Genomic DNA, 26,986 nt, shown 5'->3' on the forward strand with positions numbered 1-26,986 from the left:
TTTTCTCTTATCCCCAGAAATCCGTACTATATAACCGAATGAACTATAAAAAACCTCCACGAAAAGAATTGAAAGTAAAGAGACGATGAAATCTCTAGCTGGTTGTTATATCCTCTAGCCCGAATGAGTAGTCCATAGATATATCGATGCCATTTTCGAGCATCATGTTAGCCGGATCAAAAGAATCCTGCTCAGAACAAACGTTTCCAGTATGGGAAGGATCTTGGGCTGCAAACATATTCATAGTAAGTCCTTGAACAGGACTAGCGTCTGCAAATATCGTCGGCAACGTGGTCTTTTCGGGCCACTGGTGAACAGATCTCACAACTTCTTGAACAGGTTTGCTACTTATCTGGCTGTCGATCCTGGAGATGAGTTTACTGGAGGCCGAAGAAGAGGTCAAGTGGGAAGTTGATGAATTTTTCTTGGCTTTGCTCCTCTTTCTCTTCAGCACACCCTTCTCGTCTGAGATACCACCTTTACAGATATTTCGAATTCTATGCCTTTTTAGAGCATCCTGTCTTGGGAATTTCTTTCCACATGGACACACATATTGGTATTCCAGATGTCCCTTGTAGTGTCTTCTCAAATCATGATTTCTGACGAAGGCTTTTTTACATACCGGACAGACAAATGGTCTATCAGAAAGATGTGTTTGAATGTGAGCACGGATGTTGGAGATTCTTGTGAAAGTTTTGTTGCAGCCTTCGTACTTGCAGGTGTACATTTTTTCATCGTCGGGACCCACAAAGTACTTATCGAGAGTGCCCGTTGCAAGAGTAGACTTGATAGTTGGTCTTTTCTTCCTCGTAGGAGATCTAGCTTGCTCTTTAAGTATTTTTTCTGAGAAATTGTTCTTCTTAGTGATCAGGGTAGGAATCCAGTTGAGGGTTTTGGGTGGTTTCTGAGGGCTTGGAGTCTTCATATCCATAAATGTGTTCTTAACTTTAAGTGGGGTTGAAAAGTTAGAACGGCTTGAAAACGTGGTTTCATCGCCAAAGGAGTTGTTCCTTTGGGGGGAGACTGAAGGTGGAGGTGGAGGTGGTAGATGAACTTCCGGAAGAAGAGACTGTTGCGGCTGTGGTCTTTGATTTCTTGGTAGCAATTTGACTTCTCTACCGTTCATCAGCCTCTCGATGTCCTCAACACTGTTGACTTCTTTAGTAGGAGAAGATTGTAGAACTAACAAATCGGGAGCCGTAGCAGCCTTCCGGGCACTGTAACCTTCCAAATTTGAGTGATAATGCCTCAAAGTCTGCAAATCCTGCGCAGAGTAAGTAGCAGTAACAGGATGGAAAGAAGCAGGTGGAGTAACTGACATTGGAGATCGAGGGAACTTGAATTTCCCATTGGGATCACCCGTAAAGAAGTAATCAGGACCACTCATCTCATCTACCACTGGCTTTTCAGACAGCGATGGGTCCATGTGACTTTTGGTAAAGTCCAAGTTATCAAACCTTTCCACGTTTCGGTAGACAGGTTTCTTGTTTTCTATGGGAATAGATTCGGGGTACAGGCCAGGAATACTTAACTGAGTTTCAGATCCTGTACCAACAAACCCAAATATTCCAGAACCACTGATCTTTCTTGTATGTGACTTGCTAAATCCATGGTCGTTCGTTGACGAAGAAGTTGAGGGAAGCGTCTCTGAAGAAGGATTTTGTGAAGTCTCGTAGGCATCGGAAATGCCTAGATCAAAGAGAATCGATTCGAGGTCATCACCTTGTTCATTCTGATGTTGTTCTTGCTGTGTTGATTGTGCTGATTGAACTAGTTGTTCTGGTTGTGTTAGTTGTGCTAGCTGGTGCTGACTCTTAAGTGTCACTGAAGGAGAAATAGACGGTTCAATGACTCCATTGAACCCAAGAAAATCGTCCGGCAACGGCAAAGGCTTGAAGCTTGTGGTATAAAGACTTTCAGAGTCAATGAAAGGATTATCGGAGTTAGGCCACTCTGACATGGTGAGAACTGGGAAAAAACTGTTAGATTATTGAAGAAGAGTAGAAAATCAAAAGAAGGATTGAATGTTAAAATATAGGTAGAGCAAAGTTGAGGGAGTCAGGATGAAACAGGTCGGCACTTTGGTAGATCATCTACGAGCAATTAGGCTTATTTGGGAAATGCATTATACTAAAGTGGAAGTAATTAAACATGGGACAAAACATATAGTGCCGACTGGGAAGTTTGACTAAAATATACCCGATTAGGAAATATGTAAATATATGCAAGAGTTAATATTCAACTTAAAAGGTTAATTAGACGACGCGTCGATCGACGTATATAGATCATATTCGGTACTTAAGCTGTCCACCAGTGATGGCAAGAACTAGCTCCCTGCTTGAAAAAGTAAGCAACTCTTGTTCCTCTGGTGTTAGTTCCAACTTAACATCACTGACGTAATCTAAAGTAGCGATTTCATTGCCGTATTTGGCAAGAAGCTCGTCTTTGGGCAGAAGTAGTACCTGGTTCATATACTGTAATTCATACATGCCAAAACTGGTATTTGAACTAAAGTAGTCCTCGCCAGCAGGAAATGCGCATACTCCCAAAGTCATGTGCAAGTCTTCTTGACTCATTACTGGATCTTCTTCCCGTTCACCTATTACTCGTCCCATATCGACACCGATTTGAGACCTTAAACCAGAAAGCTTGTCTGCTAGTGGCTGAAGGACTTTATCGGTTTCCTCGGCCAAAGCGAAAATAAGAAAGAATTTATTGTAGTCATATCTCGTGAAAATCTGGACCCTCGGCCTAAACTTGATGCAGATGTCTTCCCCCTTCTTCCACTCTCCTATCGTCTCTTCAAAGAGCTTTTTATACCGCGACACGGATTCTGTCGTATTGTAATTTATTATGGGAGTGAGTGAAACATGTAGAGCATTTGCCGAATGTTCCTCTAGTAGCATGTGGTTAAAGAAACTAAGGGGCCACCTTGTTCTCTGACGATGATTTAGAAGGCCTGGATCAATGTTTCTGCCCTTTATGACATTCTCGTCTAATCCTCTTATTAAAGCATCGTATGGAAGATCATATGGTACTATGGGGAGACTATTAGGAGGATCGAAAGGTACAGAGAGACCGTTGAAAAAACCTTTGTTCAAATCTAGATACCGGGCTCGAATCGAGTTATTAACCACTGCCAATGTCCTGTTCAGTAATTGCTTTTGCTGCTGACTCGGCTTGAGTTGTAAGAGAACAGAGAGATACTGAGAGGTGTAAAGTTGCCCTCCTTTAGTGGCAAAAATCATAAGCAAAGGAAGAGAGAGACAAAGTGAGACAAAACATCATGTCTAAATTCTGAGTAGTAAAAAGAATCACGGTTTTTCAGCCCTAACAAATATTTTCTACAAAACTCCGTACAAGACAAAACAATAATAATATTAAGAACTACCATGTAGAATGCTTTAAATAAATAAGTGACCCCATCACATCAAAAGCATCTTTCTTGGGTCCTCCATTAACTCCTTGACGGTCCTTAAGAAGCTGACAGCTTCTCTACCATCCAACATTCTATGGTCGTAGGTCAAAGCAATGTACATCATTGGCCTCGACTCAATATTTCCGTTAACGGTGACAGGTCTCTGTTTGATACCATGCAAGCCAAGGACAGCAGTCTGCGGAGAGTTGATAATAGGAGTACCATACAAAGAACCGAAAATACCACCATTGGAGATGGTAAAAGTACCACCAGCCAAGTCCTCCAAAGAAAGCTTTCCGTCTCTGGCCTTATGGCTGAGCTTAACAATTTCAGCCTCAATGTCTAAGACAGATAAAGATTCTGCATTTCTTATAACCGGAGTCACCAAACCTTTAGGAGTAGACACTGCTATGGAAATATCCATGTAATCTCTGTAAACCATAGTGTCGTTGTTTTCTATAGCAGCACCAACGGCTGGGTAGTCTTTTGCTGCCAATGTACATGCTTTAGAAAAAGGACCCATAAATCCCATCTTAATGCCTGTCTTCTTTATGAATTCGTCCTTGTACAACTTTCTCATCTCCATGACGGAAGACATATCCACTTCATTGAATGTGGTCAACGATGCAGCGGAGTTCTGTGCTTCTTTTAATCTCTCTGCAATTCTCTTTCTCATTCTGTTCATCTTGATTTTTTCTTCGCCTCTAGAGAATTTTCCGAAAGGCGAGGTAATTCTTGGAGCTGTTGGAGTTGAAGCAGTTTCTTTTTGAGCTGGGACTGGGCCAGATGAAGCTGATGAGGTTGCAGGTGCTGCGGGTGCTGAGGGTGCTGAGGGTGCTGAGGGTGCTGAGGGTGCTGAGGGTGCTGAGGGTGCTGAGGGTGCTGAGGGTGCTGAGGGTGCTGACGAAGCTGACGGGGTTGCAGGTGCTGAGGGTGCTGCAGATGCCGCTGGTGCCTCCTTTGGAGCCTCCTTTGGAGCCTCTTTTGATGCCCCGCTTGGTTCAGCAGTTTTGGCAGAACCTTCTGGTGCTTCTCCAGGCTCGATCTTAGCCAAATCTTGGCCAACACTAACATCCTCCCCTGGATTGGCCAATAACTCGGTCACAATACCACCAACAGGAGCATTAACTTCAACATCAATTTTATCGGTCTCGATGGTTGCTAACAATTCATCCTGAGCAACATAATCGCCAACATTTTTGGAAAATGATGCCAAGGTACCTTCAGTAATCGACTCAGCCATCTCGGGCACCTTAATAACAGTAGCCTTGCCTCTAGCAAAGAGCTGTGAGGACAAAAAATTAGGCCTGCTGGTATGGGAACTGACAATGGATGGTCTAATAAGGTAAGAAGTGATACCAGAAGATCCGGCGAATGTTTGAATGGATCGACAAGCAACCTTAATAGAAGCGGGAGTAGCAACACTAAGTGACAGAGAGCCTTTAGCAGCACATTGTACGCGCCTAACAGAATATTTCACTGAAGATCTTAACATGGTGAATAAAACTTGTAGAACAGATGGCAATGGGACAAAGAAGAAGAGGAAAGAGTAGTACAAAATGAGGAAAAAGGAAATCCAATTAGCGTCCGAGAAGGAATTGCACGCGAGGCTCCTTTAGATGGTCCGCAAGGAGAGTAAGAAACCAACTCCGGCTCCTAGATCGGGAAAGAACTTCCCCGGGAGCCGGCTTCAGAGAACCTGTGGTGACCTGGTGGGAATCTGTGAGAGCCCGGTGGAAACCCGGTGGATAACCAGGCGGCTTTCATTCCTGGTGAAATGGGAGATCTGGGAAGTGCGGGGACACAATATATTTTGGTGGGCCCTGGCCGTCCAGGTATTACTGGCACTCGGCACTCCTAGCACCCACTGCACACAAATACCCTAGCTACATCTACTTATATTTACTTCTATCAACTATATCAAACTATCAAAATCAGGAAGCCTAACTGGCATGCTCAACTGCAGTGGAAACCATCTTTCTGCTCTTGGTATCAATCACGTGCTTCAGTTGTTCTGGTGCAGCCAGCTCCTTCATATCATCACCATCCGGAATCTCCACATTCAGCGAAGTAGTCGAAGACGTGAAGATCTCTGTATCCAAACTAGTAGCACTGAGGTAGATAGTTAATGTGTCAGTCTGATCAGCGGCAATTGTAGGCACGTGATCAATGATCTGTAACTCTACGTGGTTGGATTTGATGATTTCTACCGATGAAATACCCCTTTCCAACACTACACCTACCTTCTTGCACGAATTAATCGTCACGGCATTCACCTTACCCTTGATCTGTACCACGATCGACTCACTGTTGGCAATAAACACACTTTGATCCATACTAACCTCAAGAACAATAGGTAGGCCATCATCTGTTTCGTTATAGTTGATCACCATCCACTTGTTATCAACAAATTCCTTTTGAGGTGGCTTGGAAGCCACTTCTTTCTTCTTTGACAAGTTCTTAGGCTTCCTAGGAGGAACAGGTTTTTGAGATGCAACATTTGATGACGCTCTGAGTGCAGGATTCTTGTGTGTCATCTGCGACTTGTCTACTTTTTTGAGTCCTTTAGTGATATCTGCTCCCCTGTTAAGCTCCGAAAATACTGCATTCATTCCTCCATCTGTTCCAGAAGTTTCAGAATCTTTGGAAACTGCATGAGCCTCAAATACAGATGCTGGAGGAGGCGGCGGAGGTGGTGGTGGAGGTCCTCCGGCAGAAGGAGCTACTGGTACTGCTGATTCCTCAACCGGTATTTTGTCGCCTCCTTTCACCTTCTCGATTTCCTCCTTGATATCTGCCCCGTCGACCTTCCAAGTAGGACCTGTAGTCTCGTATTCTTTCACAAATGCCTTTAAACCATCAAATACCGCGGTAAAAGCCTTAGCCCAGTTAACTTGGGTCTCGTCCTTATCCTTAAACTCCTTCAAAATCCTGTTGCTCCAAAATTGAGACGAATCCTTGAAGTCAGGAATGTATGAAACGGGAGTATCAACACAAATCCAGCCCAAGACAGGCACTCCTTCGGCAACAGTTGCCAAATTGTTGTTGAATTTGCTTGTTCTGTTGGCATCCTTCAATTCAACAACTTTTCCGATGGCTTCATTGATTGGCTTCAACACCTCTGCAAATACAGCGTCGCTTGGAGTGACTTTCTTTGATAAAGAAGCAGCCCAAAGGAAGTCTCCCTCCATTTCGGCAGCTTTCTTGAAAACCTCGGCCTGTTTGCCAACGACGGGATCGATTTCGACCGAAAGAGCAACAAAAGGATTGACATATTCATCGATAAACTTCTTGTACGCTTTGATAGCAGGAGGTAAAGAAGAACTCGTGGTGACGGCATCTCCACCTGCAGCACCTCCACCTACAGCATCCCCACCTACAGCAGCTCCACCTACAGCCATCGTATTTTCTGAGTTCGTGGTGATCTCTTTAGAAGAGGAGCTAATATCGGTGGCACTTTCCTGAAAAATGGTGACATCCTCCAATCTGGAAGTGGCAGCTTCAAGACTAAGTCAATTGTTAGTACGCATAATTGAGAAATCAAACATTCCATTGACTAACACTCACCGTTTTAATAAAGTCACAATATTGTAACCATGGATAGAGAACTCACCTTCACCCATATTTTGTGACACAATTGAAGAACAAGGGATAAGCGAGCTAAGTTGTGATAAAGCTCGTCGTCTCGCGCTTAGCCTTCAAATAGGAAGAACCCCAGCGACTCAAATGAACAACATTTGCTTAGTCGATCGACTCTATTCCATCTTCACGAATAGCCTTCGCAATTTTTCTCTCCTCTACTAACAATTGCTTGCAGCTGTCTCTACTTTCTTCGTCTCATAATCAATTAACATCAAATGACAACTCAGGATTTCCATAATTCTTCCGAGGAGACTTTCTCTCCTCAAAATGTTCGACTGATGAAAGATTACTATCAACCATCACAGCCAGAACCTTTTCATCAAGACTGGCAGAGAGGTGTACCTATTGCGATTGATCTGGGACGATCGATGCTTCGAGTGGGTATGGCGGGCCAGACGGATCCCAGCTGTGTATTTCCTAGTATAACATCACGATACAAGGACAAAAAGCTAAGAAGATCGCTTAATATGGTTGGCTATGACGTATTCCTTGATTCCAGTCTTAAATCTAACTTGAAGACTCCTTTTGATGGAGCTATGATCACCAATTGGGACTCTATCGAGACCATCCTTGATTACTCTTTTCTACATATTGGAGTTGATTCGCAGAATAAGGTCGATAGTCCTGTTTTAATCTCTGAGGTAGTGGCACCTCCTTTCCAGCAGCGTTTCAACTTGATGCAGATGTTGTTTGAGACTTATAATGTGCCTAAGTTGGCCTTTGGTGTCGATTCCTTGTTTAGTTTCTATCAGAACGGTGGTCATAGTGGACTTGTTATCAACGGTGGCCACAATTCGACGATGGAAATACCGGTAGTCAGAGGCTCTCCTGTCATTAATGTGGCGAAACGAATTGATTGGGGTGGTCAGCAAGCTGTGGAGTACTTAAATCAATTTCTTACGATGAAATATCCATATTTCCCCTCCAAAGTGAACAATTATCAGGTAGAAAATATGATTCATGACTACTGCTATGTCTCTACGGACTATCAGAAGGAGTTAAAGCACTACCTTGACCTGGACGTATTGGAAAAGAAAGATATACTATTGGAAGCTCCTTTCACAGAAGTTATCAAACCAGAGAAAACTGAAGAAGAACTTGAACAGGAGGAAAAGAAACATAAAGAGACAATAAAGAAGCTTCAACTACAGGCAAGAGAAAGAAGACTTCAGAATTTAATCGAAAAGGAGAACGATTATCAGTACTACTTAGGTTTGCAAGGTAAGATGAAGAGTATGAACAAAAGACTAGTTTTAAGTACGTTGCGAGAGGCGGGTTTTGATGATCTAGAGGATTTTACAACATACATACAAAGTCTTGAAAGGTCTCTTAAGAAAGCCCGGAATCAGGATGTTGGTGAAAATGATGAAACTGATAATAACAAGCCTCCCTCATGGTCGTTAATTGAGGTTCCCGACGAGCAACTCGATGAAGAACAGTTGAAAGAGAAAAGAAAGCAGAAATTAATGAAGGCCAATTTTGAGGCACGGCAAAGAGCAAATCAAGAGAAAGAAGAAGCCAAAAGAGAAGCTGATGAAGCAGCAAGAAAGGATGAAAATTGGAGAAATACCAACTTAAAAACTTGGCTTGCAGCACGTCGTAAAACATTGGAAAAGTTGAAAAAGAGACGGAAAGACAGAATTCGAATGAAGGAAGAACTCAGTGACCGTAAGTCACGTGCATCGCAAATGCGGATGAAGAATATAGCCTCGTTGGCAGGTGATGAAGTTCAAGGAAAGAACGGACACAAGAGACGTGCTGCGAAAGTGACTATCGACAATGATCCGAACGACACATTTGGAGCTAACGATGATGATTGGGCCATTTATAGAGATATTGCAAAGGGGTCGGATGTTGAGACAGAAAAAGTGGAGGAAAAGAAGATATATAACATTGAGGAAGAACTTCTGAAGTATGATTCTAGCTTCACCATCAATGATACGTTACAGAGACAGTATAATTGGAGAAATTCGATTCTTCATCGATTTCTGAGAGGTCCTAGAGACTTTGACCCTGATGAGCAGCATCAGCAGCATCAGATTCATCTCAACATAGAGAGAATACGTGTTCCTGAGATTATTTTCCAGCCGTCGATTGCCGGTATCGACCAATGCGGACTCAGTGAACTTTGTGAACAAACCACTCTGAAAAGGCTTACTTCGGAGCCTGTTTTTTCTGGTGATGACAGTAACGAAGTTCTTAAAGATATTTTCCTTACTGGAGGTCAATCGATGTTTGAAGGATTCGAAGAAAGGTTACGTCGTGAATTTCAATCGTTTCTTCCTGTAGGAACAGAATTTCACGTCCGCAAAGCTCGGGATCCTGTCAATGACGCCTGGAGAGGCATGTCCAAATGGGCAGCTTCAGAAGAAGGTCAGAAGAGCTTCATTGATAAGAAGGAATATGAGGAGATGGGACCTGATTATATTAGAGAGAACAGAATGGGATGCCTAAGGCTGTGACTTATGTAGTAAATGCATTTCTTTTATTACTATTATACATTGAGCGGAACTTGTTTTTATTCTTCTTCTTCCTCTTCAGAGGCTTTCTTGATGTTTTCTTCAATTCTTTTCAACTGTCTGTCCACGTTGACACCCTTTGGATTAATACCTTTTCTCTTCAGACTACGTTTAATCGATTCCTTCATGATATCTGTATCTTCTTTATCATCAAATTTGGCAAAGTCGTGGAAAATAAGACCCTCTTCTTTTTCATCTGCACGAACACTCTTCTCCTTCTCTTTGGCACCAGCCTTGGAAACATCATGAGGAGATGAAGCGATCTTTTTGAACTTGGCCACATAGAAACCATCCACATTATAAGTATGAGGAAAGTATCTTCGAGTGAGAGAAAGACTCGTGTGGAAAGTCTTTCCCCGATAAGAGGTGAATCCATTTTTACCAATAGCCAAGCCAGTCTCCACCAATTTGACGTTAGGTCTCTTTCTTAGAGCATAATCAACAACGGCCTCGTCCTCCTCGACGGTAACAGAACAGGTAGAATATGTAATCACACCACCAGTCTCAGAATGAGCATTAACAGAATCTATGGCAGACAATAACAATTGTTTTTGCAATTGGGGAATTTGCATAAAGTCCTTCGGAGTACGAGAGACCTTAATACTCTGATCTTTGGAGATGACACCAGTACCAGAGCAAGGAGCATCCAACAATACACGGTCAAATCCACCTATCACCTTTGGAAATTCTCTAGCATCATAGTTACAAACGATAACATTTTCACACCCAAGTCTGTGAGCATTGGCCACAAGAGACGTGGTTCTAACCTTGTTGGAATCATTTGCAAACACGACTCCGGTGCCCTTCATCATAGCGGAAATATATGTAGTTTTACCACCTGGAGCAGCAGCCATATCTAGAATTCTCTCATTAGGATGAGGATCAAGTGCCATAACAGGAAGGAAAGAAGATGCAGCCTGTAATATGTAATGACCTGCCAAATACTCGGGAGTGGCACCAATAGGAACTTGGGAATCAAAAATTTGAAGTCCCACTTTAGTCCAAGGTCCGATTGGTTGCAAATTCACTCCCCTATTAACCAAAGCCTGAGCCAAGTCTCTACGACGAGTTCTCAAAGTGTTGGTACGAATAGTGATGGGCCTGCGGACCTCATTGGCCTCGAAAAACTCCATGGCTTCAGAAGGAGTGAAGAGATTGAACAATTTCTCAGCAAGAAATTGTGTATATCCATAATATTCACAGATATCTTTGATGAGTCTATCAATATATTCAGCTCTGCTACGGCCTTCTTCCGCCAAGTTCTTAAAGTTCTCCAAGACTTTCACAATCTCAAGCATTCTGGTCCTCACAAATGTAACATCATGACTCTGTGCATTGTCCTCTCCTTCTTCTCCTTCATCTAGTGCTGGCAAGATTTTGGGTCTTGGTTGTTCATTTTGTCCTTCTAAAAGTTCTTCTTCAGCCTCTAGTTCTTCTTCTTCAGCCTCTTCGTCAAGCATCTTGGAATACTTTTCCATATTATTGGCATTGATTTTTTCCATCTCTATATCATCTCCAGCATCCTCTTCATCTGAAAAGATAGGTTTGGCTCTTTTAGCTTCATCCGAATCATACTCATCATCACCGACGTCTGGTAGATCGTCCAATGTCTCAACTCTAACCTCTTCGTCTTCGGAATCCTCAAAGAGAGACTTCTTTTCTTTGGCTAATTTATCATAATCAACTTCTGGAAGACCTGCTGGAAATTCATCTTCGTCTTCAACAACTTTAACTGGTTTATCATGCTTTGGTTTCTTCTTACTCTTTTTCTTAGGCTCTGCGGTCTTAGATTCAGTGCTTCTTCTCTTCTTGTTTTCTCTCTTCTCCTTAACCTTCTGAATTTCTTCAAAGGAGGGTGGTGCTCCCTGTTTATTCTTAGCTCTTCTACCCATAATGAGTTTTTTGTCCAAGTGTTGCCTTTCTAACGTATAAAGGTTGATTCGTCCGGGAACTTTGAAGTGAAAATTTTCACTGAAAAAGAACAAAACAGTGAAATAGTTCAAAATGAAAATTTTAAATTTTAAATTTTTGAAATTTTTCAGGGATCTTCGAAGGTCGTGTGTGAACTGAAAAATTCCCGAGATCCATTCCTATAAAGTGAAATTTTAAATTTTCAGCTAATTGTAGAAAATACTGTTATATGTCTTTCAATAGTAACCAAATAGATCGGCATGAATTCATCATTTTCCCATGAAAAAGGCATCATCGGCTATGATGATTGGGCAATTATCACACTCCCCTCAAGTGCCACCAAGATAGTCCAGATGCGTAAAGGAGGTTCGATCAGTTTAGGAAAGTTTGGAACATTCAAAGTCGATCATATAGTTGGATACGCTTACGGACAATCGTTTGAAGTTTTAGAGGGTAAGGATGTTTTACCCTTGAAGAGTATATCCTATGGATTGGATGATACTAGCGATACCAAAGATTCGACACCAGCTTTAGAGTTCCAATCGTCGGAAGATAATCGAGATCTATTGGATACAGGAAGTAAAGTACAAAAAATCACTGCCAAAGAGATTGAAGAAATGAAAAAAGAAGGAGGTGGAAATGATGTGGGAAATAAGATCATCGAAAGAATTGTTCAAGGACATGAATCGTTTGAGAAGAAGACGATATATAGTCAGGAGAAGTACTTGACTAGGAAGCAAAGAAAGTTCAGCAGAAGGTTTACCGTAAGAAATATGACACCTTCCAATCTGCTCAATCATATTCGAAAAGATAGAGATCCGAACAAATTGATGGGATTGAGTGAAGAAACGTTAGGTTTGATGATGAGCCACGCCAATGTGATGCCAGGGGGAAATTATTTGTTGATGGATGATACTGGAGGTCTTTTGGTGTATGCTATGCTTGAGAGAATGCAAGGCCAAGGAAGTATTACACTCATTCATGAAAATGACCAGCCCAAATTGGTATTACTCAACCGTACTAATTACAGTGAGGAAGAGCTCTACAATATGGTAAAGCCGATCAATTTATTAGAGTTTGTGGATCCTGGTGATAATAGACCCACTATAGGACCATTGCCCAAGGAAGAAGTTGACAGTATGCCAAATATCAGGAGGATCAAATATCTTAGGAGGATGAAGAAGGTAAAGCAATTGAACGAATCGCTAGATATGGTGGAAGCACGAGCTTTTGATGGTTTGATTTATGCTTCTACGATAAATCCAGTGACGTTTGTGCCTAGAATAATAGAGAGAATGAAAGGATCTCGTCCAATTGTAGTTTACAATCAGTTCAAAGAGGTTCTCATAGGATTGAGTCATATATTTCTTAGGGACAGCCGAGTTCTCTTACCAAACATCTACGAATCTTGTGTCAGGCAGTTCCAAACAATTCAGGGTAGGTTGCATCCATTGGTGACATCAATTGGAGGTGGTGGTTATATCTTTTCGGGCATAAGGGTTCTTCCAATTGAGGGTGCTGTTGCTTCTGGAAGACGTAATAAGAAGAGGTCCTGCGAAGAGCGAGAGGAGAGAAATAAGAAGAGACAGGAAAAAGAAGTTGCCGCGGAACCAAAGGACGACACACATCTTTAATGTACATAACCTAATCATACACTCATGACAACCTTTCGTCTATTAGCTCACTAAGATATTGAAATCTGGGGTGTCTCCAGCCGACTACATTTCGTATTCTTCCTGAACTGTCATGTTTAACACCGCAGAACCAAGAATCCGGGAGGTTTTTCCGAACAGCTAGTGCCTGTTGTCTGTATCCAAGCTCGAATATAAACGATTCAGCGTGGATTGCGGGAATAATCTTGCAAAGGGACTCATAAAACTCGAGGTTCCCGACCAATGCAGACCACGGTTCATAGTGAAGTACGGACTTCTCAACACCAGCTGTGGTGTTCATATTTTCAACCGGAATATAAGGGGGGTTGGAAACCAACAGATCAAAAGCGATGGATCCAGTCTTCTTGGGTATCTCTTCTTTTCTAAGATCACAGACCTCAAACGAAGGAATGGACATTAAACGTGCTTTGTTCAAAACAGCATTCTCATTGGCCAATAATATAGCATCCCTATTGATGTCAGTTCCAACAATATTCCCCCATTTGGGACTGCTAGCACTACTAGCTAAAGTCAACGCTATGCATCCAGTACCTGTGCAATAGTCTAGAATATTGTTAAGACGTCGACCTCTCAAAGAGTTCAGCAACTGTATACACCATTCCTCGGTGTCGTTTCGGGGAATTAGAACATTCTCTTTGCATCGAATAGTAAGTGGTCCAAAAGGCTGTGTACCCAAAATGTATTGAAGAGGTTTTAGATGAGATCTATCAATAACAGCCTTCTGCCATTGGTCAGCCGGAAGTTCCTGTTTGATCCATCGAAGTTCCTGAGCGGCCTGGGATTTTGGAAGGGCGCACAGAAGTGTTTTGAGGAGGCCTTGCATACACTATTAGGATGAAGAACGGAAGGAGAGTCAAGTTGAAGAAAAAAAAAAAACTCTCACATGATGATTAAAGGAAAATCAGCTATAATCAAATTAGTCTATATACACGTTGATTACATACCATTCTTCACATAGTACATATATGCTCTTTCATGAATATCCTCATCAAATGGAGAAATGACCTCAGATTCTCCAGGTCTGGCCACTGGATCTCTCAAATACACGGCATGGCACGTTATAAACGACACCTCAATGTGCTTGGGGAGAATGGCAAACGGTGACAGAAACTGTCTTGGATTCCAAGGTGTAAAATAAGGCTTAGAAGGGTCCTTGAGTCCATACATTCCGTGCTGCCAAGGCAGATTAAGAAAGTAGAATCCCTTTTCTTGGATCTCGGAGAAGTCTGGAATCTTTGGATGCTTCCTCAATGAGGTAGACCACATCCTGATGATTTCATCCTCAGACAACGGTTTGTTAGTGAAATCGTCTCTAACTTTGTCCAAGTATTTGGTATTCAATTCCGAGAGTAGCTGTCTAAGCTTCTTAGACCTCAAATCATCATAATACTCTCCCTGTGGCTTACCCTCTTTATACACTGGCACAATCTTGTTCATCTCCTCTGTGGCCTTCTCCGGTTCAAGCTCCATGGTCTTATTTTCCTTGGCCAACAACTCGTAAACTTGAAAACATTTGCCGGAGAGTTGCTTGCCAAACTGTTCTTCAAAACTTGCCGCTGTGACGTCCTTTGACTGATCTACAAGCCTTTTGGAAGTCGTATAAATATCTCGGAGAACCGATTTACGGCTCACAGAATGTTGCACTTCTTTCATCTTCTTCAACTTCAACTCCTGCAAGCTATCCAATCTCTGTTTGACGTCGGTAGAGTCCTTTTGTGACTTTTCTGGCACGAACTTACCTGAATATAAATTCTGGTTCTTTCTATGCTTGTCTTTCTGCTTCTCCCAAGTTCCTCTTGGATCCTCTTTAGCTTTCTGAACAAATTTCTGCCACTGAATAACCTGCAACTTATCCACTTTGTATGCTTCTTTTAGACTTGGCTTAGATCTACCTAGTGCTTCCAGAACTCTTTCAGGATCAACAGCAAATATGTCACCCGGCGTCAAAGTAAATCCAGGATGTTTGATATCCACACCATTCACCTTCACGTGACCTCCCAATATAAAAGCTCTGGCTTGGCGAACAGAGGATGCAAACATGGCTCTGAAAAGGGCCACGTCTAGTCTCTTCTCCAAAGGTGCATAGGTTTGTAGAACCATAGGTGTTGGTAGAACACTTCCCTTCAAAGAAGCATCCAATTGAGCCACACCTTGCAATTTGTGCTGAAAAAGTGTACTCCATCTTCCCTCGTTGACTTGTTCCCCGTGATATGCTCTTGTCTCTTGTTTGGACGACCACTTTTGTTGATAGAGGGTCATATTTCTGAAGAATGGCTTCGATTTCTTGTACAAATTGAATAGATTATGCTTGTTCATCGAAGTACGAACACGGCCTCGCACTAGCGAGTGCATGTTGAGCGTTCTGCGAGGCATGTTTGGTAATTGGCTAGTAAAGAACTATAATATTGAAAGCCTCATCGAAAATTTTTTGTCTTTCACTTTTATCTTTCTTCCCCCCTAAAACTGAGTCGATAAGGATGATCGACGCGTCAATTACTGGATGAAACGGTAATTAATATCACTTCCAAAAAGGGAAATAGATAAATAAAAAAATGGCTTAGAGATCTTTCTGTCAGTTTTACTTAACTGCAAGACTCTAACAAATCCTTTTGTTATCCTTTTAAGATTCTTTTGGCATCCGTTTGGCATCCGTTTGGCTTCTTTGTATTCTATCACCTTCTTTATATCTGTCAACTTCTAATATGCTTAGAGATATTTCAAATGATGTGGCTGTGAGCAGATCGTTGAATAATAAACGCACTCAACAAGGTAAGGGATTTACCAAGAACGTTAGATATGGAAATGTCCAGAGGCATCAGGATGAAAATGGAGTTAATATGAGGTTGAAAACATCCCAACAAAAAGAAGATGTCTCGTCTTGTCCCAAAACAATTCAACCAAGACCCATCTACTCGTTTCCAGAGCTATTCAGGAACGTTACCGAGAAGATGTTTCCGTTTATTGAGAGACTACATAGACACGGGTTTTCAAGAGAAACATCCAAAGATCAAACGATCAATTTGATGGCAGAAGTGGCTTTCCAAAAGAATCCAATAAGGAAATATTGCAAGGTTCTTAATGAAAGCTATGGAAATAAGGAACTGCAATCAGTAATTAAGGATCCATGTGAAGGTATTTTCCAGGAGATGAAAAATCATGATAAGACTTTGAAATGTTACCAGTCAAAGCTCAGAGTTGAAGGAAGTGGATATTTACAAGTGATGAAACAACCCGTTTATGATATCACCATAGGCAGCAAAAGATCACTCGATGACATCTCGTATGAGGCTGAAGAAGACAACAATAAAACAAGTGGTGGTAACTCCATGTTATCTTCATCAAGTTTTTCACTTATGTCACCAAATGGGAACGTTTCTACAATGTCGATCAAAAGACTTAAGAGCAATTTTAAGACTCCTATTAAGAAGAATCACATACACCGTATTCACGGACACCTCAGTGAAAGATTGGATAATTCTATGACGATTTCAGCCAAGGCAATTCTGAAAATGGTGGATGATTCTTTGGTTTCGAGTGATACTTCGCTATATTCCCAATCTTTGGTCAGTATCGGTCAAATGAGAGGTAAGGAGGATGTGAATATTAATGAGGATGATCTAAAGAACGTTCTGGACGATGAAAGGGTCAATCAAAATATGTAAGATACCTAAATAATCTCTTTTTTTTAAATCCTTGATACATTAATTTATATATTTACAGGTATTAGTCATGTGACTTTAATCGTGTGATCTAATTACACGATGATCAAGCTTACCTTACACTCTATTCTCACCTCTCTTGGCAACAACCACGAAACCAGGATCTGATTTCCGCTCGTTTCTCATTTGTTCCTTTGTCTTTTTATCATGGGTCAACTCAACTTTGACTAATTCCTTCACGGACGATATCATACCTGCCTGCTGAGGTGTGATCTTCTGGTAGACAACCTGATGTCTTTTATGTAAGCCCAATTTTTGCAGCGTCTGCGTTTTTCTGAGAGGCATGGCAATGGTGGACTTCAGCTGTGTTACTTTGAAGTATTTAGGAATGATAGACGACATATTTCTTAATGAATACTTGGATGAATAAGTGGTTGAACTTAATGAACGATTCATAGCGAAAAAGATTTGATAGAGAAGAAAAATTATTCTGGCCATGCCAGTTATGCCGCGTACCTTAATGTTTTGAAGCAATGATAGACTCAACATAAGAGTAGTGAATCACCGTAACAGAGGGTTTCTTTAAATGTAATGGCGGCTAGACTACATGAATCATCATTTACGTCATTTTCGCAGTCGTCACACGGAAATTACCTCTTGACATCTGGAGATCAGCCATCTGTTACTCTATCTTCTATTGGCAAGGGTCATATAAATGTACTAAAAAAATATCCAGTGGAAACTACGTTCAGTATATGCGATACGCAGTATAACCTATGCGACAATCGATTTTTCAGTACGTGTTATAACAGTACGGTGGATTACTATGATCTTGAATCAACGGACGATCGACCGATATGTAGGTCTGAAGTCAGCAGCGGAATAAATTGCCTAAGTAGTGTTACTACTAACGATCTTATGTATGTGGGATGTCGTAATGGCATTGAGGTGATTGATTTAAGGACATTCAATAGGAGAGGACGGGGACGACGATCGGCTCTGAAGATAGATAATGAGCAAGATCAAGGCGAAATCAGTGCTATTGAATTGACTCCATACGAATGGCCTTACAAAGTAGTGTGCGGAACAAGTAATGGTTTTTTACAATACTATGATGTACGGAATGGGAGGAAACTAACATTAGACGTTGGATACATGTACGGGGGTAAGTATGGTATAGAGATTAGTGAAGTACGGATGTGTGGAGAGTATTGCTACCTGATGATTGAGGAGGAAAGGGGAAGTAGCAAAGTAGTTGAGATTAATGCTGAGAGAGTAGGTAATGAGATAGTCAGGGAATATGACTGGGAGAAAATGACAGAAGAGAAGCAGGAGAGGTATAGGACACAATTTGCAGTGATTGAGGGAGGAATCATGGTGGGAAGCGGACTACCTGGGGGAGAAGTGGTGGTGATGAAAAATGGAGAGGAGAAGAAGATAAGTTTTGGTAAGGAGGTAGTCAGTAGAATCTCGTACAGGGGTGAAGTGGTTGTGGTGGGAGATGATACCGGGTGGGTTTATCCAGGGGCCGCCGAGTGAGGTGGCGGTAGCCCCCTACCGCCCCCTGCCGTCCCCTCTCACCCCACAGCCAATCGTCACAGCCGCGCCATTACATCATTCTCGGTGGGATCACTTGTTTATGCTCTGACCGAGATAATCGAATGTTGCATCATACCATGCAGAAGCAGCCACAAATTGCAGCCATGAGACTATTTAGAACACTTTGTTACCTTTCTTTCATGCTTTTATCTCACCTTCCTTGGCCGCATGCTCACTGTTTATTGCCCTTATATTGTTGACTGCTCTCTCCTTACTGCTTTTTTGTTGTTAAATTCGCGCCATAGTGAAGTTTTCTTAGTAATTGGCTGAGTTTTGAGTTTACTCTTGCTGCTCTGTCATTCAGTCTATCTTATCCTTGTCTTGTTCCTTAAGCTTCCCGTTTGGGGCCTTTATTCTTCGTATACTTATGTTTAGCGGCGACAGTTATAATGACGGAATTGTCTGCCATATCGAAGATATAGGAGAGGCCTCCAGTGATTTAAGTGATGGTTTTATGGAGACTGTTTCGAAGTCGTCCGATGAGAATTCTGTTGATGTTGCATCCAAAGTATTGAACATACCTTCCGAATTCGTCGAATATTATAAGGAACTACCTTCTAGGTACAAGATCGTCGCTCAAATAGGAGAAGGTGCATTCTCTAAGGTCTTTAAAGCCGAGGACACTGCATGTAATGGGTATATAGCCATCAAAGTGATCGATAAAAAGGGAATGAAAACCAGCCAGATCGACTCGGCTCTGAAAGAGGTTGCAATCATGAGACGATTACGTCATCGTAATATTGTCAAACTTTATGGATACCAAAATAGTCAGAAGTCACGATTCTGCTTTCTACTTTTGGAATACGTTGCCGGAGGAGAGATCTTCAACCAAATCATTAAATACACCTATTTCAGCGAGAACTTGGCTCGTCACGTGATCCGTCAAGTGGCCCATGCTGTCAAGTATTTACATGACAATGGCGTTGTTCATAGGGATATTAAGCCTGAAAATCTTCTCTTTGTACCCGTGAAAATGATTCACCGGTCTGAGAAAGAGCAGGTTTTGGCCCGGAGAAAATCTGACGATAACAAAAAGATTGACGAAGGTCTGTTTATCAAAGGTTACGGATCGGCCGGAATAGGTGTAGTCAAGTTGGCCGATTTTGGTTTATCCACCGTCTTGGCCTCAGACGATATGCGTGCCAAGACTCCGTGCGGTACCGTTGGCTATACAAGTCCAGAGCAGCATCTCAATCTTGGATACACCAAAAAGGTCGATCTTTGGGCCATTGGTTGTGTCCTTTATACTTTGGTTGTTGGTTTCCCTCCTTTTTATTCAAATTCTGGTAATTCGAAAGAAATCAGCATCATAGTGGCTCGTGGTGAGTACAAGTTTTTAAGTCCTTGGTTTGATGAGGTTAGTCAAGAGTGTAAGAATCTCATATCAAACTTGTTGACTGTTGACCCTGAGAAGCGGTATTCCATAGATGATTTGTTGAGAGATCCATGGGTTACAAAAGGATACGAAGATGAAGTTGTTAGCAGCTTATCCTCGGTGGCTGCTGAAGATGCTCCAAGTTCTACGACCTTTGACAAAGAATTGTTTTCCAAGTTTACTCATCATTTGGTTACGGAAAGTAATGTGGATGACTATTTTGGTATTGCAGATCAGCAGCTTATTACTACACCTCGTGCTGAGGCTATTAGGATGGTGTTTGATGCTGGTACAGTTGTCCAAAGATCCACTAGTCCATTAGGAGATAAATTTGGAAGATCCCGTGCTGGTGCGATAGATTCGTTGTATTTTGCTGATGTCAAGGAGGAAGAGGAGGAGGAAGATGAGGAGGAGAAGCGTGATGGCGACGATGATGACAGTCTTAACGGTGATGACAGTCTTAACGGTGATGACAGTCTTGACTGCGATGACAGTCTTGACGGCGATGACAGTCTTGACGATGAAGACAGTCTTGACGATGAAGACGATAGTCTAGGTGATTTCAACGATGACGACCATGACTCTACTCTCTCTCTTGAAAATGCTAGTGTCAAATCAGCTTCATCGATCACTGCTCGCCCTCCTGAGATTGTATATGATGGCTCAATGTCGTCGTCCAGCTTTTCAGAGGCAGCTAAAGGTGAAGCGGATGAAGTTGTGACTGCGGAGATATCAAACGACGAAACAGGGACTCGTAGGAGGTCGTCTGTATCGTTTGAGCTGAAGCCAGGGAGGTGTCGGGCCCCTTCCAACTCTGCATCTTATTTGGCCGCACATACTTTGGCATATTCGAAGAGTACAAGTTGCCAAAAGGAATATCCAAAGAGTCCATGTCCAAGAAAAATGAGTTTGGACGTACATATTGGCATAGACTCAGAGCCAAAAAAGTGTCAAGAGACCGATGTACTAGTGCCAAAGATGTGCAGACATCCCACACCTTACATCAAATACCCCGTGGATGATGTTGAGACAGCTCAGCCGATGCAATTGAGCTCCGGTAGTTTTGACCTCAAGCTGGAATCGTCCACGATTCTTAACCGGCGAAGACTCTCCACGCACCTCCCATGAAATAAGGCCGAGTTTACTTATTGATATTCCTTTTCTATATAGCATTCATTCATTCATTAACGTTTCTTCTATATATTCTGTTCTGTTCTGTTCTGGTCAATTCACAATGAATTTGTCAATATATTCGTTATTACTACTGTCATCAATAAGATCTCCGTTGAGCTTATCGTTCGCATCATATCTCTGGTAACCCTCATCGAGAGTGTTACATATTCCAGCGGTGACGTGCCGTTTGGCGGTACGCTCTCTCACCTCATCTTTGTTTGCCGGAACAACCTTCCAGACTAACACGTTGTTCTGCTTGTTTCGACGGACAATTTCAGATATTTCGGCCCATCTTCCCTGGTTTAACATGAGGTAGTTACCTTCTAAAATGATAACTCTGGTAGACGGCGCAATGATAGATGCGTCTGGAGTCGGATCCTTCAGTCTGTGGTCGAAGTCAGGGATTGAGATCGATGGAGAGCCTGGCAGGGAATCGAACATCCACAAAGCATTGGCGAGGTTCGCTTGGTGTCCAGCAGCCGTTACTGTGGTATCGTAACAGATATCGGTCAACAGCTGGACAAGTTTCACGACAAGATCTGAATCGAACGAATCTGGAAATCCACGTCTAAGAAACATGTTCTGAGAGTTGGTCATGTGACCGAGGACTGAACGAGGTAAGTGGAAGCCGTCCATAGATATATGTTTAGCAAATGGGGGAATCGGGTGGTGAATTGAAACCGCTGACTCAGTTTTGACGTTAATTAATGTAGAAAGAAGTCCCCTTCCGATGATTTTGAGAGTGGTCGAGTCATTGTAAGGAATGGAGGGGAAGTCTGGATTATCTATATCATGGTTTATCTGAGTTTCAGCTTCTTCGAGGTCAATTGGAAGTGGCCTGGCCGCTTCAAATTCTTTGGTGAAGTCTAAATGTTGTAGATTGAAATAATCAGAGGAAAATGGAACCAGTTTATTGTCATTTCTTCGATATCTCTCGTTCAATTGGTCCTCAAGATACTGAGAGATGGTGGTTTTCCCGGATCCTGGTCTACCAATAATAAGCACCAAAATTCGATAGCTTAGAGAAGATTCTAGAGCACTTAAAAGCTCTTCAACGAGTGGTTCGAAACGAGTGGTATCGAATGGCATGAGACAGGCTATTGGAGGATAGAAAGAGAATAGAATTAGTATAGAGAGTGAAAGAAGAAAATGAGTACATTTATTTCAAGTCATAGTCTATTTTATTATCTATTATTATACACTCTAATAATGGTTCAACCGCCATAACCTCACCTTACCAGCCTCGTTACCAGTGGCAAGCATTTCACTCTTCGGACTGAAGCAAACTGACGTCACTTTTCCCAAAGGAGTTCCACTGGTTGGCCAGTTCTTATACACTTTGCAACTTGGAATATGAATTAATCTAAGAGCATCTTTCTTTGCTTTTGATGCTATGCACAACAATTGACCATCGTGGTTAAATTGCAATGACGAAATACTTGTCACAAGGTTTTCCACACAACCTATAAGTTTGTTGCCCTTCATTCGGTCGTAGATGTTGACTATTCCAGTATTACTACCCACTGCCAACCATCTATCGTTACCATTGTAACCAGAAAACTTGATTTTGGTGACTCCAACACCTGTATCGTCTGTCCAGCGGCTTAACACCTTCCCAGTCTTGACTTCAAACTCCCATATCTCTCCTCCGCTGTTGATTGCAGCGATAATCATTGGACTACTAGTACTGAAATCGAAATCCACTAAATTACCTTCAGTCTTGAATCCTCGAATCCATTGTCCAGTAGTGGTGGAAAGAAGGTTAATCCATCCAGAACTACCTATTAATCCGATGAATTCCCCGTTTGGACTGAGTTTGAAGTTCTCAAAAGATCTCTGTGTCTGCTCGTGACCATAAAGTCGGGTAATCTTCTCGATCTGACCGTTGCTCACGCTCCATTTATACATGTATCTTCTTCTTCCCGCAGCAAAGATATCTGTGGATTCGCTGTTGTTGAAGATAGCAGTCTGAACTGGACTATTACGGAGATGCAATGATGTCACCATGTTGTTATGCTTACCATCGATGTGATAGATCCTCAACGTTCTATCGTAACCTCCAGTAAGAAGTAACGGATGAGTTGAGTGGAAACTCATTGTCTGTATGGCTGAATGTGAAATATTCTTGATGTTGGCATCCACAAGTCTAGTAATATCTATTTTTTCAGGAGATAGAAGTCTCATGTTCTTATCGCTCAATCGGTATGACTGATTAGTTCTCAAGAAGTCTACCAAAGGATTACTAGAGGCAGAAATATGCGTATGTGTGCTCTTATCTCCCACAGAATCGAACTTATGCTCATTAATGTCGTCGGTGGTGTCATCTTTCACTGTTTCGTTTCCTTCGTAATCATCTGCCCATGCTGGCCTTGGATATATTCTTTCAAACTGAGCTCGAAGTCGCAAAATGTATCTATTTCCTTTCAATTTCTCCTCATTCTCGGTTGCTTTTAACTTCCGAAGCTTGTCTGATGATGCCAATGATACCTCAATATTTTGGTCATCACTATCATACCATGCATCATTGCTGTCACTCGTTACATCCATAGCATCTTCATCAACATCTTCATCTGACTTACCCTCTTCTTTATCTTCTTCCTTATCTTCTTCCTTGTCTTCTTCCCCATCTCTATCATCAATGAATAGCCGGTCATCATTTAACTTGGAGAACTCGTCCTCTACTTCTTCTTCTTCATTTCCTTCATCTACTTCTTCTTCCCGGTTCTTCATCTTGGATAAATATCCATCGTCAGACTCAGAATCATATATGAAAAGCTTCTCTCCCTTTTCTCCCTCTTCTTCTTGTTCATCATACAATCGGTCGATTTGTTTCAAACTATTGGAAAATCCTTCTTGATCTCCGAACACAAGCTTTTCTAAATACTTCTCTTCTTCATTTGGTAGAGGAATCTCTGCATCTTCATTCACTTCAGACTTCGACTTCTTGCTTTTGTTTTTTGCAGCCATCTTTGCGACCTGAATCCTTTGAAATTAGCAAGGTCAAGAACAAGAGAAGCCCGGTTTAACAGAATGTCTGAATTCAAAATTTTCAGTCAATTTTTCAATTTTTCAATTTTTCATCTGACGTGCGCGACTCAAATTATTGAGTGGTGTACAGATGTGTCCTAAAATTTTTCCATCGTCTTGGCATAAAGGTGGTGTTATCTTAGAACAGAGATAGGAGTAGTTCCAGTTTCTTTTATCAAAGCCAACCAAAATGATTCCATCGTTCATCAGATTCAGGTAAGTACCTCATTTTGTGTGCACACCAACCAGCATATCGGCGTACTAACCGTTAATCCTGATCTAGCGCTCGTTCAGACTCATACTACAGTAAAGACACCTATAGGATGTCAGCGGCCATGCTTAGAGCCAGAAGGCCTTACTTCTGGAGAAATATGGCCGGCCTTGTGATCTTAGGATCCATTCCAGTGGCGGTTTATGTCTATACTTTCAATTTCTTGCACACGGATGACCTTGAAGATATTCCTGTTCCTCCTTTAAGTGATGAGAAGGTCAAGCAGTTGCAGAAAGAGTATAAGGAGGAGAAGGCCAAAGAAGCAGCCGGTGTCACAGTTAGGAAGTAGATTGCGCACCAGCAAGGCCCACACCTGTATATATATATGCATTGATCAGTTCTCTGGTTTTTTATTCAATCGATCCTTGTTCTTTTCGGTAAAATTGATCACCGACGATAGATTATTGTTTCCAGTTGTATAGTAGGTCACTTTGGAGTTTTGTTGAATCTGTTTGTCAACATTAAGGTCCCCTTTACGAATAAGCTCAGAGTTTGTTCGGTAGAATTCGTCCATATTGAGGTCCGTTATCTTACGAAGTTTGGTTGGTCGATCCTCAACCGTATTCTTCACCGTCTCTTGTTGATTCTGTTGATTTCCTGACCTTTTTGTAAACCTATTCAACCTATTAGAGATCACTGTGCTCCATTCATCCTCTGCTATGTCTTCCTTCCCATCTTCCTCCTTCTTACTCACCCCAAACAAATCTCCAATGTCCTCTGTATCTCCCTTTATGCCTCCGCATTTAATCCTTTTCAACACAATGTTCTCCTCGCTATTCTCTCTGTCTACAGGGTCCACATTTTGTATCTTATGGCTGAGTACTTGTCGAGGTATAAGTTTGGTTACCCTGTCCAAGGAATGTAAATCCTTTAAATCATCAATCTCTGTTTCTGAATCACTCGAATCCGTCCCGTAACCAACCAAACCGTCCATATTAGTTTGGTATTAGAAGAGACCTGACGAAGACAAGAGGAACAAAAGCTCAATAGATGGAAGAAAAAACACCCTCAAATCTCCAGATCTATTTTTTTTTCTTCCTAATCACCACTTTCTTCTTCTTTATCCAGTCATGAAATGCCAGATTTGTCTAAGTAAAGAGTCCAAGTATAAGTGTCCCAAGTGTGGATTGAGGTAGTAAGTATCCTGCTCGAATGCGTAATTGTTTTCACTATGTTTTACTAACATTAATAGCTGTTCTTTGGTCTGCTATAAATCCTCCAAGCATAGAGAGAGGGATGACAAAATAGACGTTTCAGCGTCCCTAACAGCATCCCTAACAGCATCCCAAGCAGCATCCCAAACGGCGTCCCAAACGGCGTCCCAAACGGCGTCCCAAACGGCGTCCCAAACGGCGTCCCAAACGACATCGCCAGAAGCCATGGCACCAGCCTTAAGGTCTCTTTTCTCAGACAAATTCACTACCTATCTCAGCGAACCAGTAATACAGTACTACATTCTCATACTCAATGAAATCCTACAAGATATCTCATTAACTAACGAGTATAATAAAGAAGGTCGTTTGGAAATAGCCAATAAAAAGCTGGCTAACTTGCGCAGTCAGGGTCTCGAGTACAACGAGCTTTTTGAGGAGTTCTGTCAATACATACTGGATCATCTTGTGCCCACGTGATCAATTCAATGGACCTTGCCATCTTCTCTTTTCTATACCTTTAATTTGATCGTCCAATTGAACTCTGAAGATTTTACTGCCCTGATCATCTGGAGATGCATCTGAATCGTGGTCTGCTCCACTTGTCACATACATTGTGTTCATCTTGGAACCTCCAATCGTAGTACAGCTAATTCTCTTAGCTGGGAACACGAATTCTTCAACCACTTTGCCGTCACTGTTGATCTTGATGACTCTATTGGTTCCCCAAACAGCAGAATAGATGTTTCCTTCAGTATCCATGGAAAATCCGTCCGGTTCTCCTAAAGTGTAAGATTTATTGCTGTGATTCTTGAAAGCATCGGCCATATTTACAAAAGGTTGCTTGCTAGCCAAATCAGGGAGACCAGTACTGTTGTTCATCTTGAATTTGTAAATGATATGTTCCATGGAACTTGCCCAATACATGTAGCCGTCATGCCACTCGAGTCCGTTTGGAATACCAACATTTTTCATCACAATTTCAAGTTTTAGAGTATCTTTGTTGAGCCTGTAAAGGGTTCCTACATCCTTCACTTCAGGACAAGAACCATCACACATAGTACCTACCCAGAAGTTACCCTTTTCGTCCACACAGCCATCATTCGACCTCAACTGCCAGCCATTGGATGCAACGTTGCCGTTTGGAAACCTGGCCAAGTTGTGGACAATGGCCCCTTTACTGAAATCAAACACGTCGATAGTCTTGGAGACACCCACTATGACTTTATTGACGTCGTTAGTTAATCCCATCAAGCCTATGTTCTCGTCGATCTTATAAGACTTTATTCCATCCGGTTCGTCGTGCGAGTCGAGTAGCGTTCGATAAATGTAACCTCTGTTAATATCTATCCATGATAACGAGTGGTTTCTGGCATCGTAAGTGATACCCTCACTTAGGTCACAAGAAGGGTCGATAAATGGCTAAGGATCGTTAGTATAGGGAAATCAAAAGAAAATCCGACGCTTCATTGATAACTTACCTTGTTAATGGTAGTAGTTCTCATGGTGTTAGTGATGATACTGGTAGTTAGAGCAGTAGTGTTCTCAATGTAATGAGGATCCCGGAG

At 41.9% G+C, this 26,986-nt stretch overlaps 19 protein-coding genes across 19 annotated transcripts; 6 read left to right on the top strand and 13 right to left on the bottom strand.

Annotated features, from left to right (window-relative positions):
* Positions 1–94: 94 nt before the first annotated feature.
* On the bottom strand, positions 95–1,960 carry FOA43_004018 (uncharacterized protein; the record flags this gene model as incomplete). The annotated part of the gene is made up of 1 exon (XM_038924263.1): positions 95–1,960. One exon carries the CDS (start codon positions 1,958–1,960, stop codon positions 95–97), a length of 1,866 nt encoding a protein of 621 aa, XP_038780191.1.
* Positions 1,961–2,285: 325 nt separating this feature from the next.
* On the bottom strand, positions 2,286–3,248 carry FOA43_004019 (uncharacterized protein; the record flags this gene model as incomplete). Its single annotated transcript, XM_038924264.1, has 1 exon — positions 2,286–3,248. One exon carries the CDS (start codon positions 3,246–3,248, stop codon positions 2,286–2,288), a length of 963 nt encoding a protein of 320 aa, XP_038780192.1.
* Positions 3,249–3,425: 177 nt separating this feature from the next.
* Positions 3,426–4,913, bottom strand: KGD2 (2-oxoglutarate dehydrogenase complex E2 component; the record flags this gene model as incomplete). Its single annotated transcript, XM_038924265.1, has 2 exons — positions 3,426–4,159; positions 4,439–4,913. The coding sequence occupies 2 exons, from the start codon at positions 4,911–4,913 to the stop codon at positions 3,426–3,428; spliced, it is 1,209 nt and encodes a 402-aa protein (XP_038780193.1).
* A 448-nt stretch (positions 4,914–5,361) lies between these two features.
* Positions 5,362–7,041, bottom strand: FOA43_004021 (uncharacterized protein; the record flags this gene model as incomplete). The annotated part of the gene is made up of 2 exons (XM_038924266.1): positions 5,362–6,925; positions 6,986–7,041. The coding sequence occupies 2 exons, from the start codon at positions 7,039–7,041 to the stop codon at positions 5,362–5,364; spliced, it is 1,620 nt and encodes a 539-aa protein (XP_038780194.1).
* A 234-nt stretch (positions 7,042–7,275) lies between these two features.
* Positions 7,276–9,522, top strand: FOA43_004022 (uncharacterized protein; the record flags this gene model as incomplete). Its single annotated transcript, XM_038924267.1, has 1 exon — positions 7,276–9,522. The coding sequence occupies one exon, from the start codon at positions 7,276–7,278 to the stop codon at positions 9,520–9,522; it is 2,247 nt and encodes a 748-aa protein (XP_038780195.1).
* A 56-nt stretch (positions 9,523–9,578) lies between these two features.
* NOP2 (rRNA (cytosine-C5-)-methyltransferase nop2) lies at positions 9,579–11,471 on the bottom strand (the record flags this gene model as incomplete). The annotated part of the gene is made up of 1 exon (XM_038924268.1): positions 9,579–11,471. One exon carries the CDS (start codon positions 11,469–11,471, stop codon positions 9,579–9,581), a length of 1,893 nt encoding a protein of 630 aa, XP_038780196.1.
* Positions 11,472–11,750: 279 nt separating this feature from the next.
* FOA43_004024 (uncharacterized protein) lies at positions 11,751–13,124 on the top strand (the record flags this gene model as incomplete). The annotated part of the gene is made up of 1 exon (XM_038924269.1): positions 11,751–13,124. One exon carries the CDS (start codon positions 11,751–11,753, stop codon positions 13,122–13,124), a length of 1,374 nt encoding a protein of 457 aa, XP_038780197.1.
* A 22-nt stretch (positions 13,125–13,146) lies between these two features.
* On the bottom strand, positions 13,147–13,986 carry FOA43_004025 (uncharacterized protein; the record flags this gene model as incomplete). The annotated part of the gene is made up of 1 exon (XM_038924270.1): positions 13,147–13,986. One exon carries the CDS (start codon positions 13,984–13,986, stop codon positions 13,147–13,149), a length of 840 nt encoding a protein of 279 aa, XP_038780198.1.
* Positions 13,987–14,099: 113 nt separating this feature from the next.
* On the bottom strand, positions 14,100–15,536 carry FOA43_004026 (uncharacterized protein; the record flags this gene model as incomplete). Its single annotated transcript, XM_038924271.1, has 1 exon — positions 14,100–15,536. The coding sequence occupies one exon, from the start codon at positions 15,534–15,536 to the stop codon at positions 14,100–14,102; it is 1,437 nt and encodes a 478-aa protein (XP_038780199.1).
* Positions 15,537–15,865: 329 nt separating this feature from the next.
* FOA43_004027 (uncharacterized protein) lies at positions 15,866–16,825 on the top strand (the record flags this gene model as incomplete). The annotated part of the gene is made up of 2 exons (XM_038924272.1): positions 15,866–16,443; positions 16,558–16,825. The coding sequence occupies 2 exons, from the start codon at positions 15,866–15,868 to the stop codon at positions 16,823–16,825; spliced, it is 846 nt and encodes a 281-aa protein (XP_038780200.1).
* A 114-nt stretch (positions 16,826–16,939) lies between these two features.
* On the bottom strand, positions 16,940–17,224 carry FOA43_004028 (uncharacterized protein; the record flags this gene model as incomplete). The annotated part of the gene is made up of 1 exon (XM_038924273.1): positions 16,940–17,224. The coding sequence occupies one exon, from the start codon at positions 17,222–17,224 to the stop codon at positions 16,940–16,942; it is 285 nt and encodes a 94-aa protein (XP_038780201.1).
* Positions 17,225–17,740: 516 nt separating this feature from the next.
* FOA43_004029 (uncharacterized protein) lies at positions 17,741–18,361 on the top strand (the record flags this gene model as incomplete). The annotated part of the gene is made up of 1 exon (XM_038924274.1): positions 17,741–18,361. One exon carries the CDS (start codon positions 17,741–17,743, stop codon positions 18,359–18,361), a length of 621 nt encoding a protein of 206 aa, XP_038780202.1.
* A 427-nt stretch (positions 18,362–18,788) lies between these two features.
* On the top strand, positions 18,789–20,924 carry FOA43_004030 (uncharacterized protein; the record flags this gene model as incomplete). The annotated part of the gene is made up of 1 exon (XM_038924275.1): positions 18,789–20,924. The coding sequence occupies one exon, from the start codon at positions 18,789–18,791 to the stop codon at positions 20,922–20,924; it is 2,136 nt and encodes a 711-aa protein (XP_038780203.1).
* A 96-nt stretch (positions 20,925–21,020) lies between these two features.
* On the bottom strand, positions 21,021–22,058 carry FOA43_004031 (uncharacterized protein; the record flags this gene model as incomplete). Its single annotated transcript, XM_038924276.1, has 1 exon — positions 21,021–22,058. One exon carries the CDS (start codon positions 22,056–22,058, stop codon positions 21,021–21,023), a length of 1,038 nt encoding a protein of 345 aa, XP_038780204.1.
* Positions 22,059–22,172: 114 nt separating this feature from the next.
* Positions 22,173–23,936, bottom strand: FOA43_004032 (uncharacterized protein; the record flags this gene model as incomplete). Its single annotated transcript, XM_038924277.1, has 1 exon — positions 22,173–23,936. The coding sequence occupies one exon, from the start codon at positions 23,934–23,936 to the stop codon at positions 22,173–22,175; it is 1,764 nt and encodes a 587-aa protein (XP_038780205.1).
* Positions 23,937–24,186: 250 nt separating this feature from the next.
* Positions 24,187–24,556, top strand: FOA43_004033 (uncharacterized protein; the record flags this gene model as incomplete). Its single annotated transcript, XM_038924278.1, has 2 exons — positions 24,187–24,212; positions 24,280–24,556. 2 exons carry the CDS (start codon positions 24,187–24,189, stop codon positions 24,554–24,556), a joined length of 303 nt encoding a protein of 100 aa, XP_038780206.1.
* Positions 24,557–24,601: 45 nt separating this feature from the next.
* On the bottom strand, positions 24,602–25,201 carry FOA43_004034 (uncharacterized protein; the record flags this gene model as incomplete). Its single annotated transcript, XM_038924279.1, has 2 exons — positions 24,602–25,158; positions 25,195–25,201. The coding sequence occupies 2 exons, from the start codon at positions 25,199–25,201 to the stop codon at positions 24,602–24,604; spliced, it is 564 nt and encodes a 187-aa protein (XP_038780207.1).
* A 273-nt stretch (positions 25,202–25,474) lies between these two features.
* On the bottom strand, positions 25,475–25,729 carry FOA43_004035 (uncharacterized protein; the record flags this gene model as incomplete). Its single annotated transcript, XM_038924280.1, has 2 exons — positions 25,475–25,667; positions 25,722–25,729. The coding sequence occupies 2 exons, from the start codon at positions 25,727–25,729 to the stop codon at positions 25,475–25,477; spliced, it is 201 nt and encodes a 66-aa protein (XP_038780208.1).
* A 169-nt stretch (positions 25,730–25,898) lies between these two features.
* On the bottom strand, positions 25,899–26,923 carry FOA43_004036 (uncharacterized protein; the record flags this gene model as incomplete). The annotated part of the gene is made up of 2 exons (XM_038924281.1): positions 25,899–26,840; positions 26,900–26,923. 2 exons carry the CDS (start codon positions 26,921–26,923, stop codon positions 25,899–25,901), a joined length of 966 nt encoding a protein of 321 aa, XP_038780209.1.
* Positions 26,924–26,986: the final 63 nt, after the last annotated feature.

The sequence above is a fragment of the Brettanomyces nanus genome, chromosome 4, assembly GCF_011074865.1.
Source record: "Brettanomyces nanus chromosome 4, complete sequence".
Lineage (NCBI taxonomy): Eukaryota > Fungi > Ascomycota > Pichiomycetes > Pichiales > Pichiaceae > Brettanomyces > Brettanomyces nanus.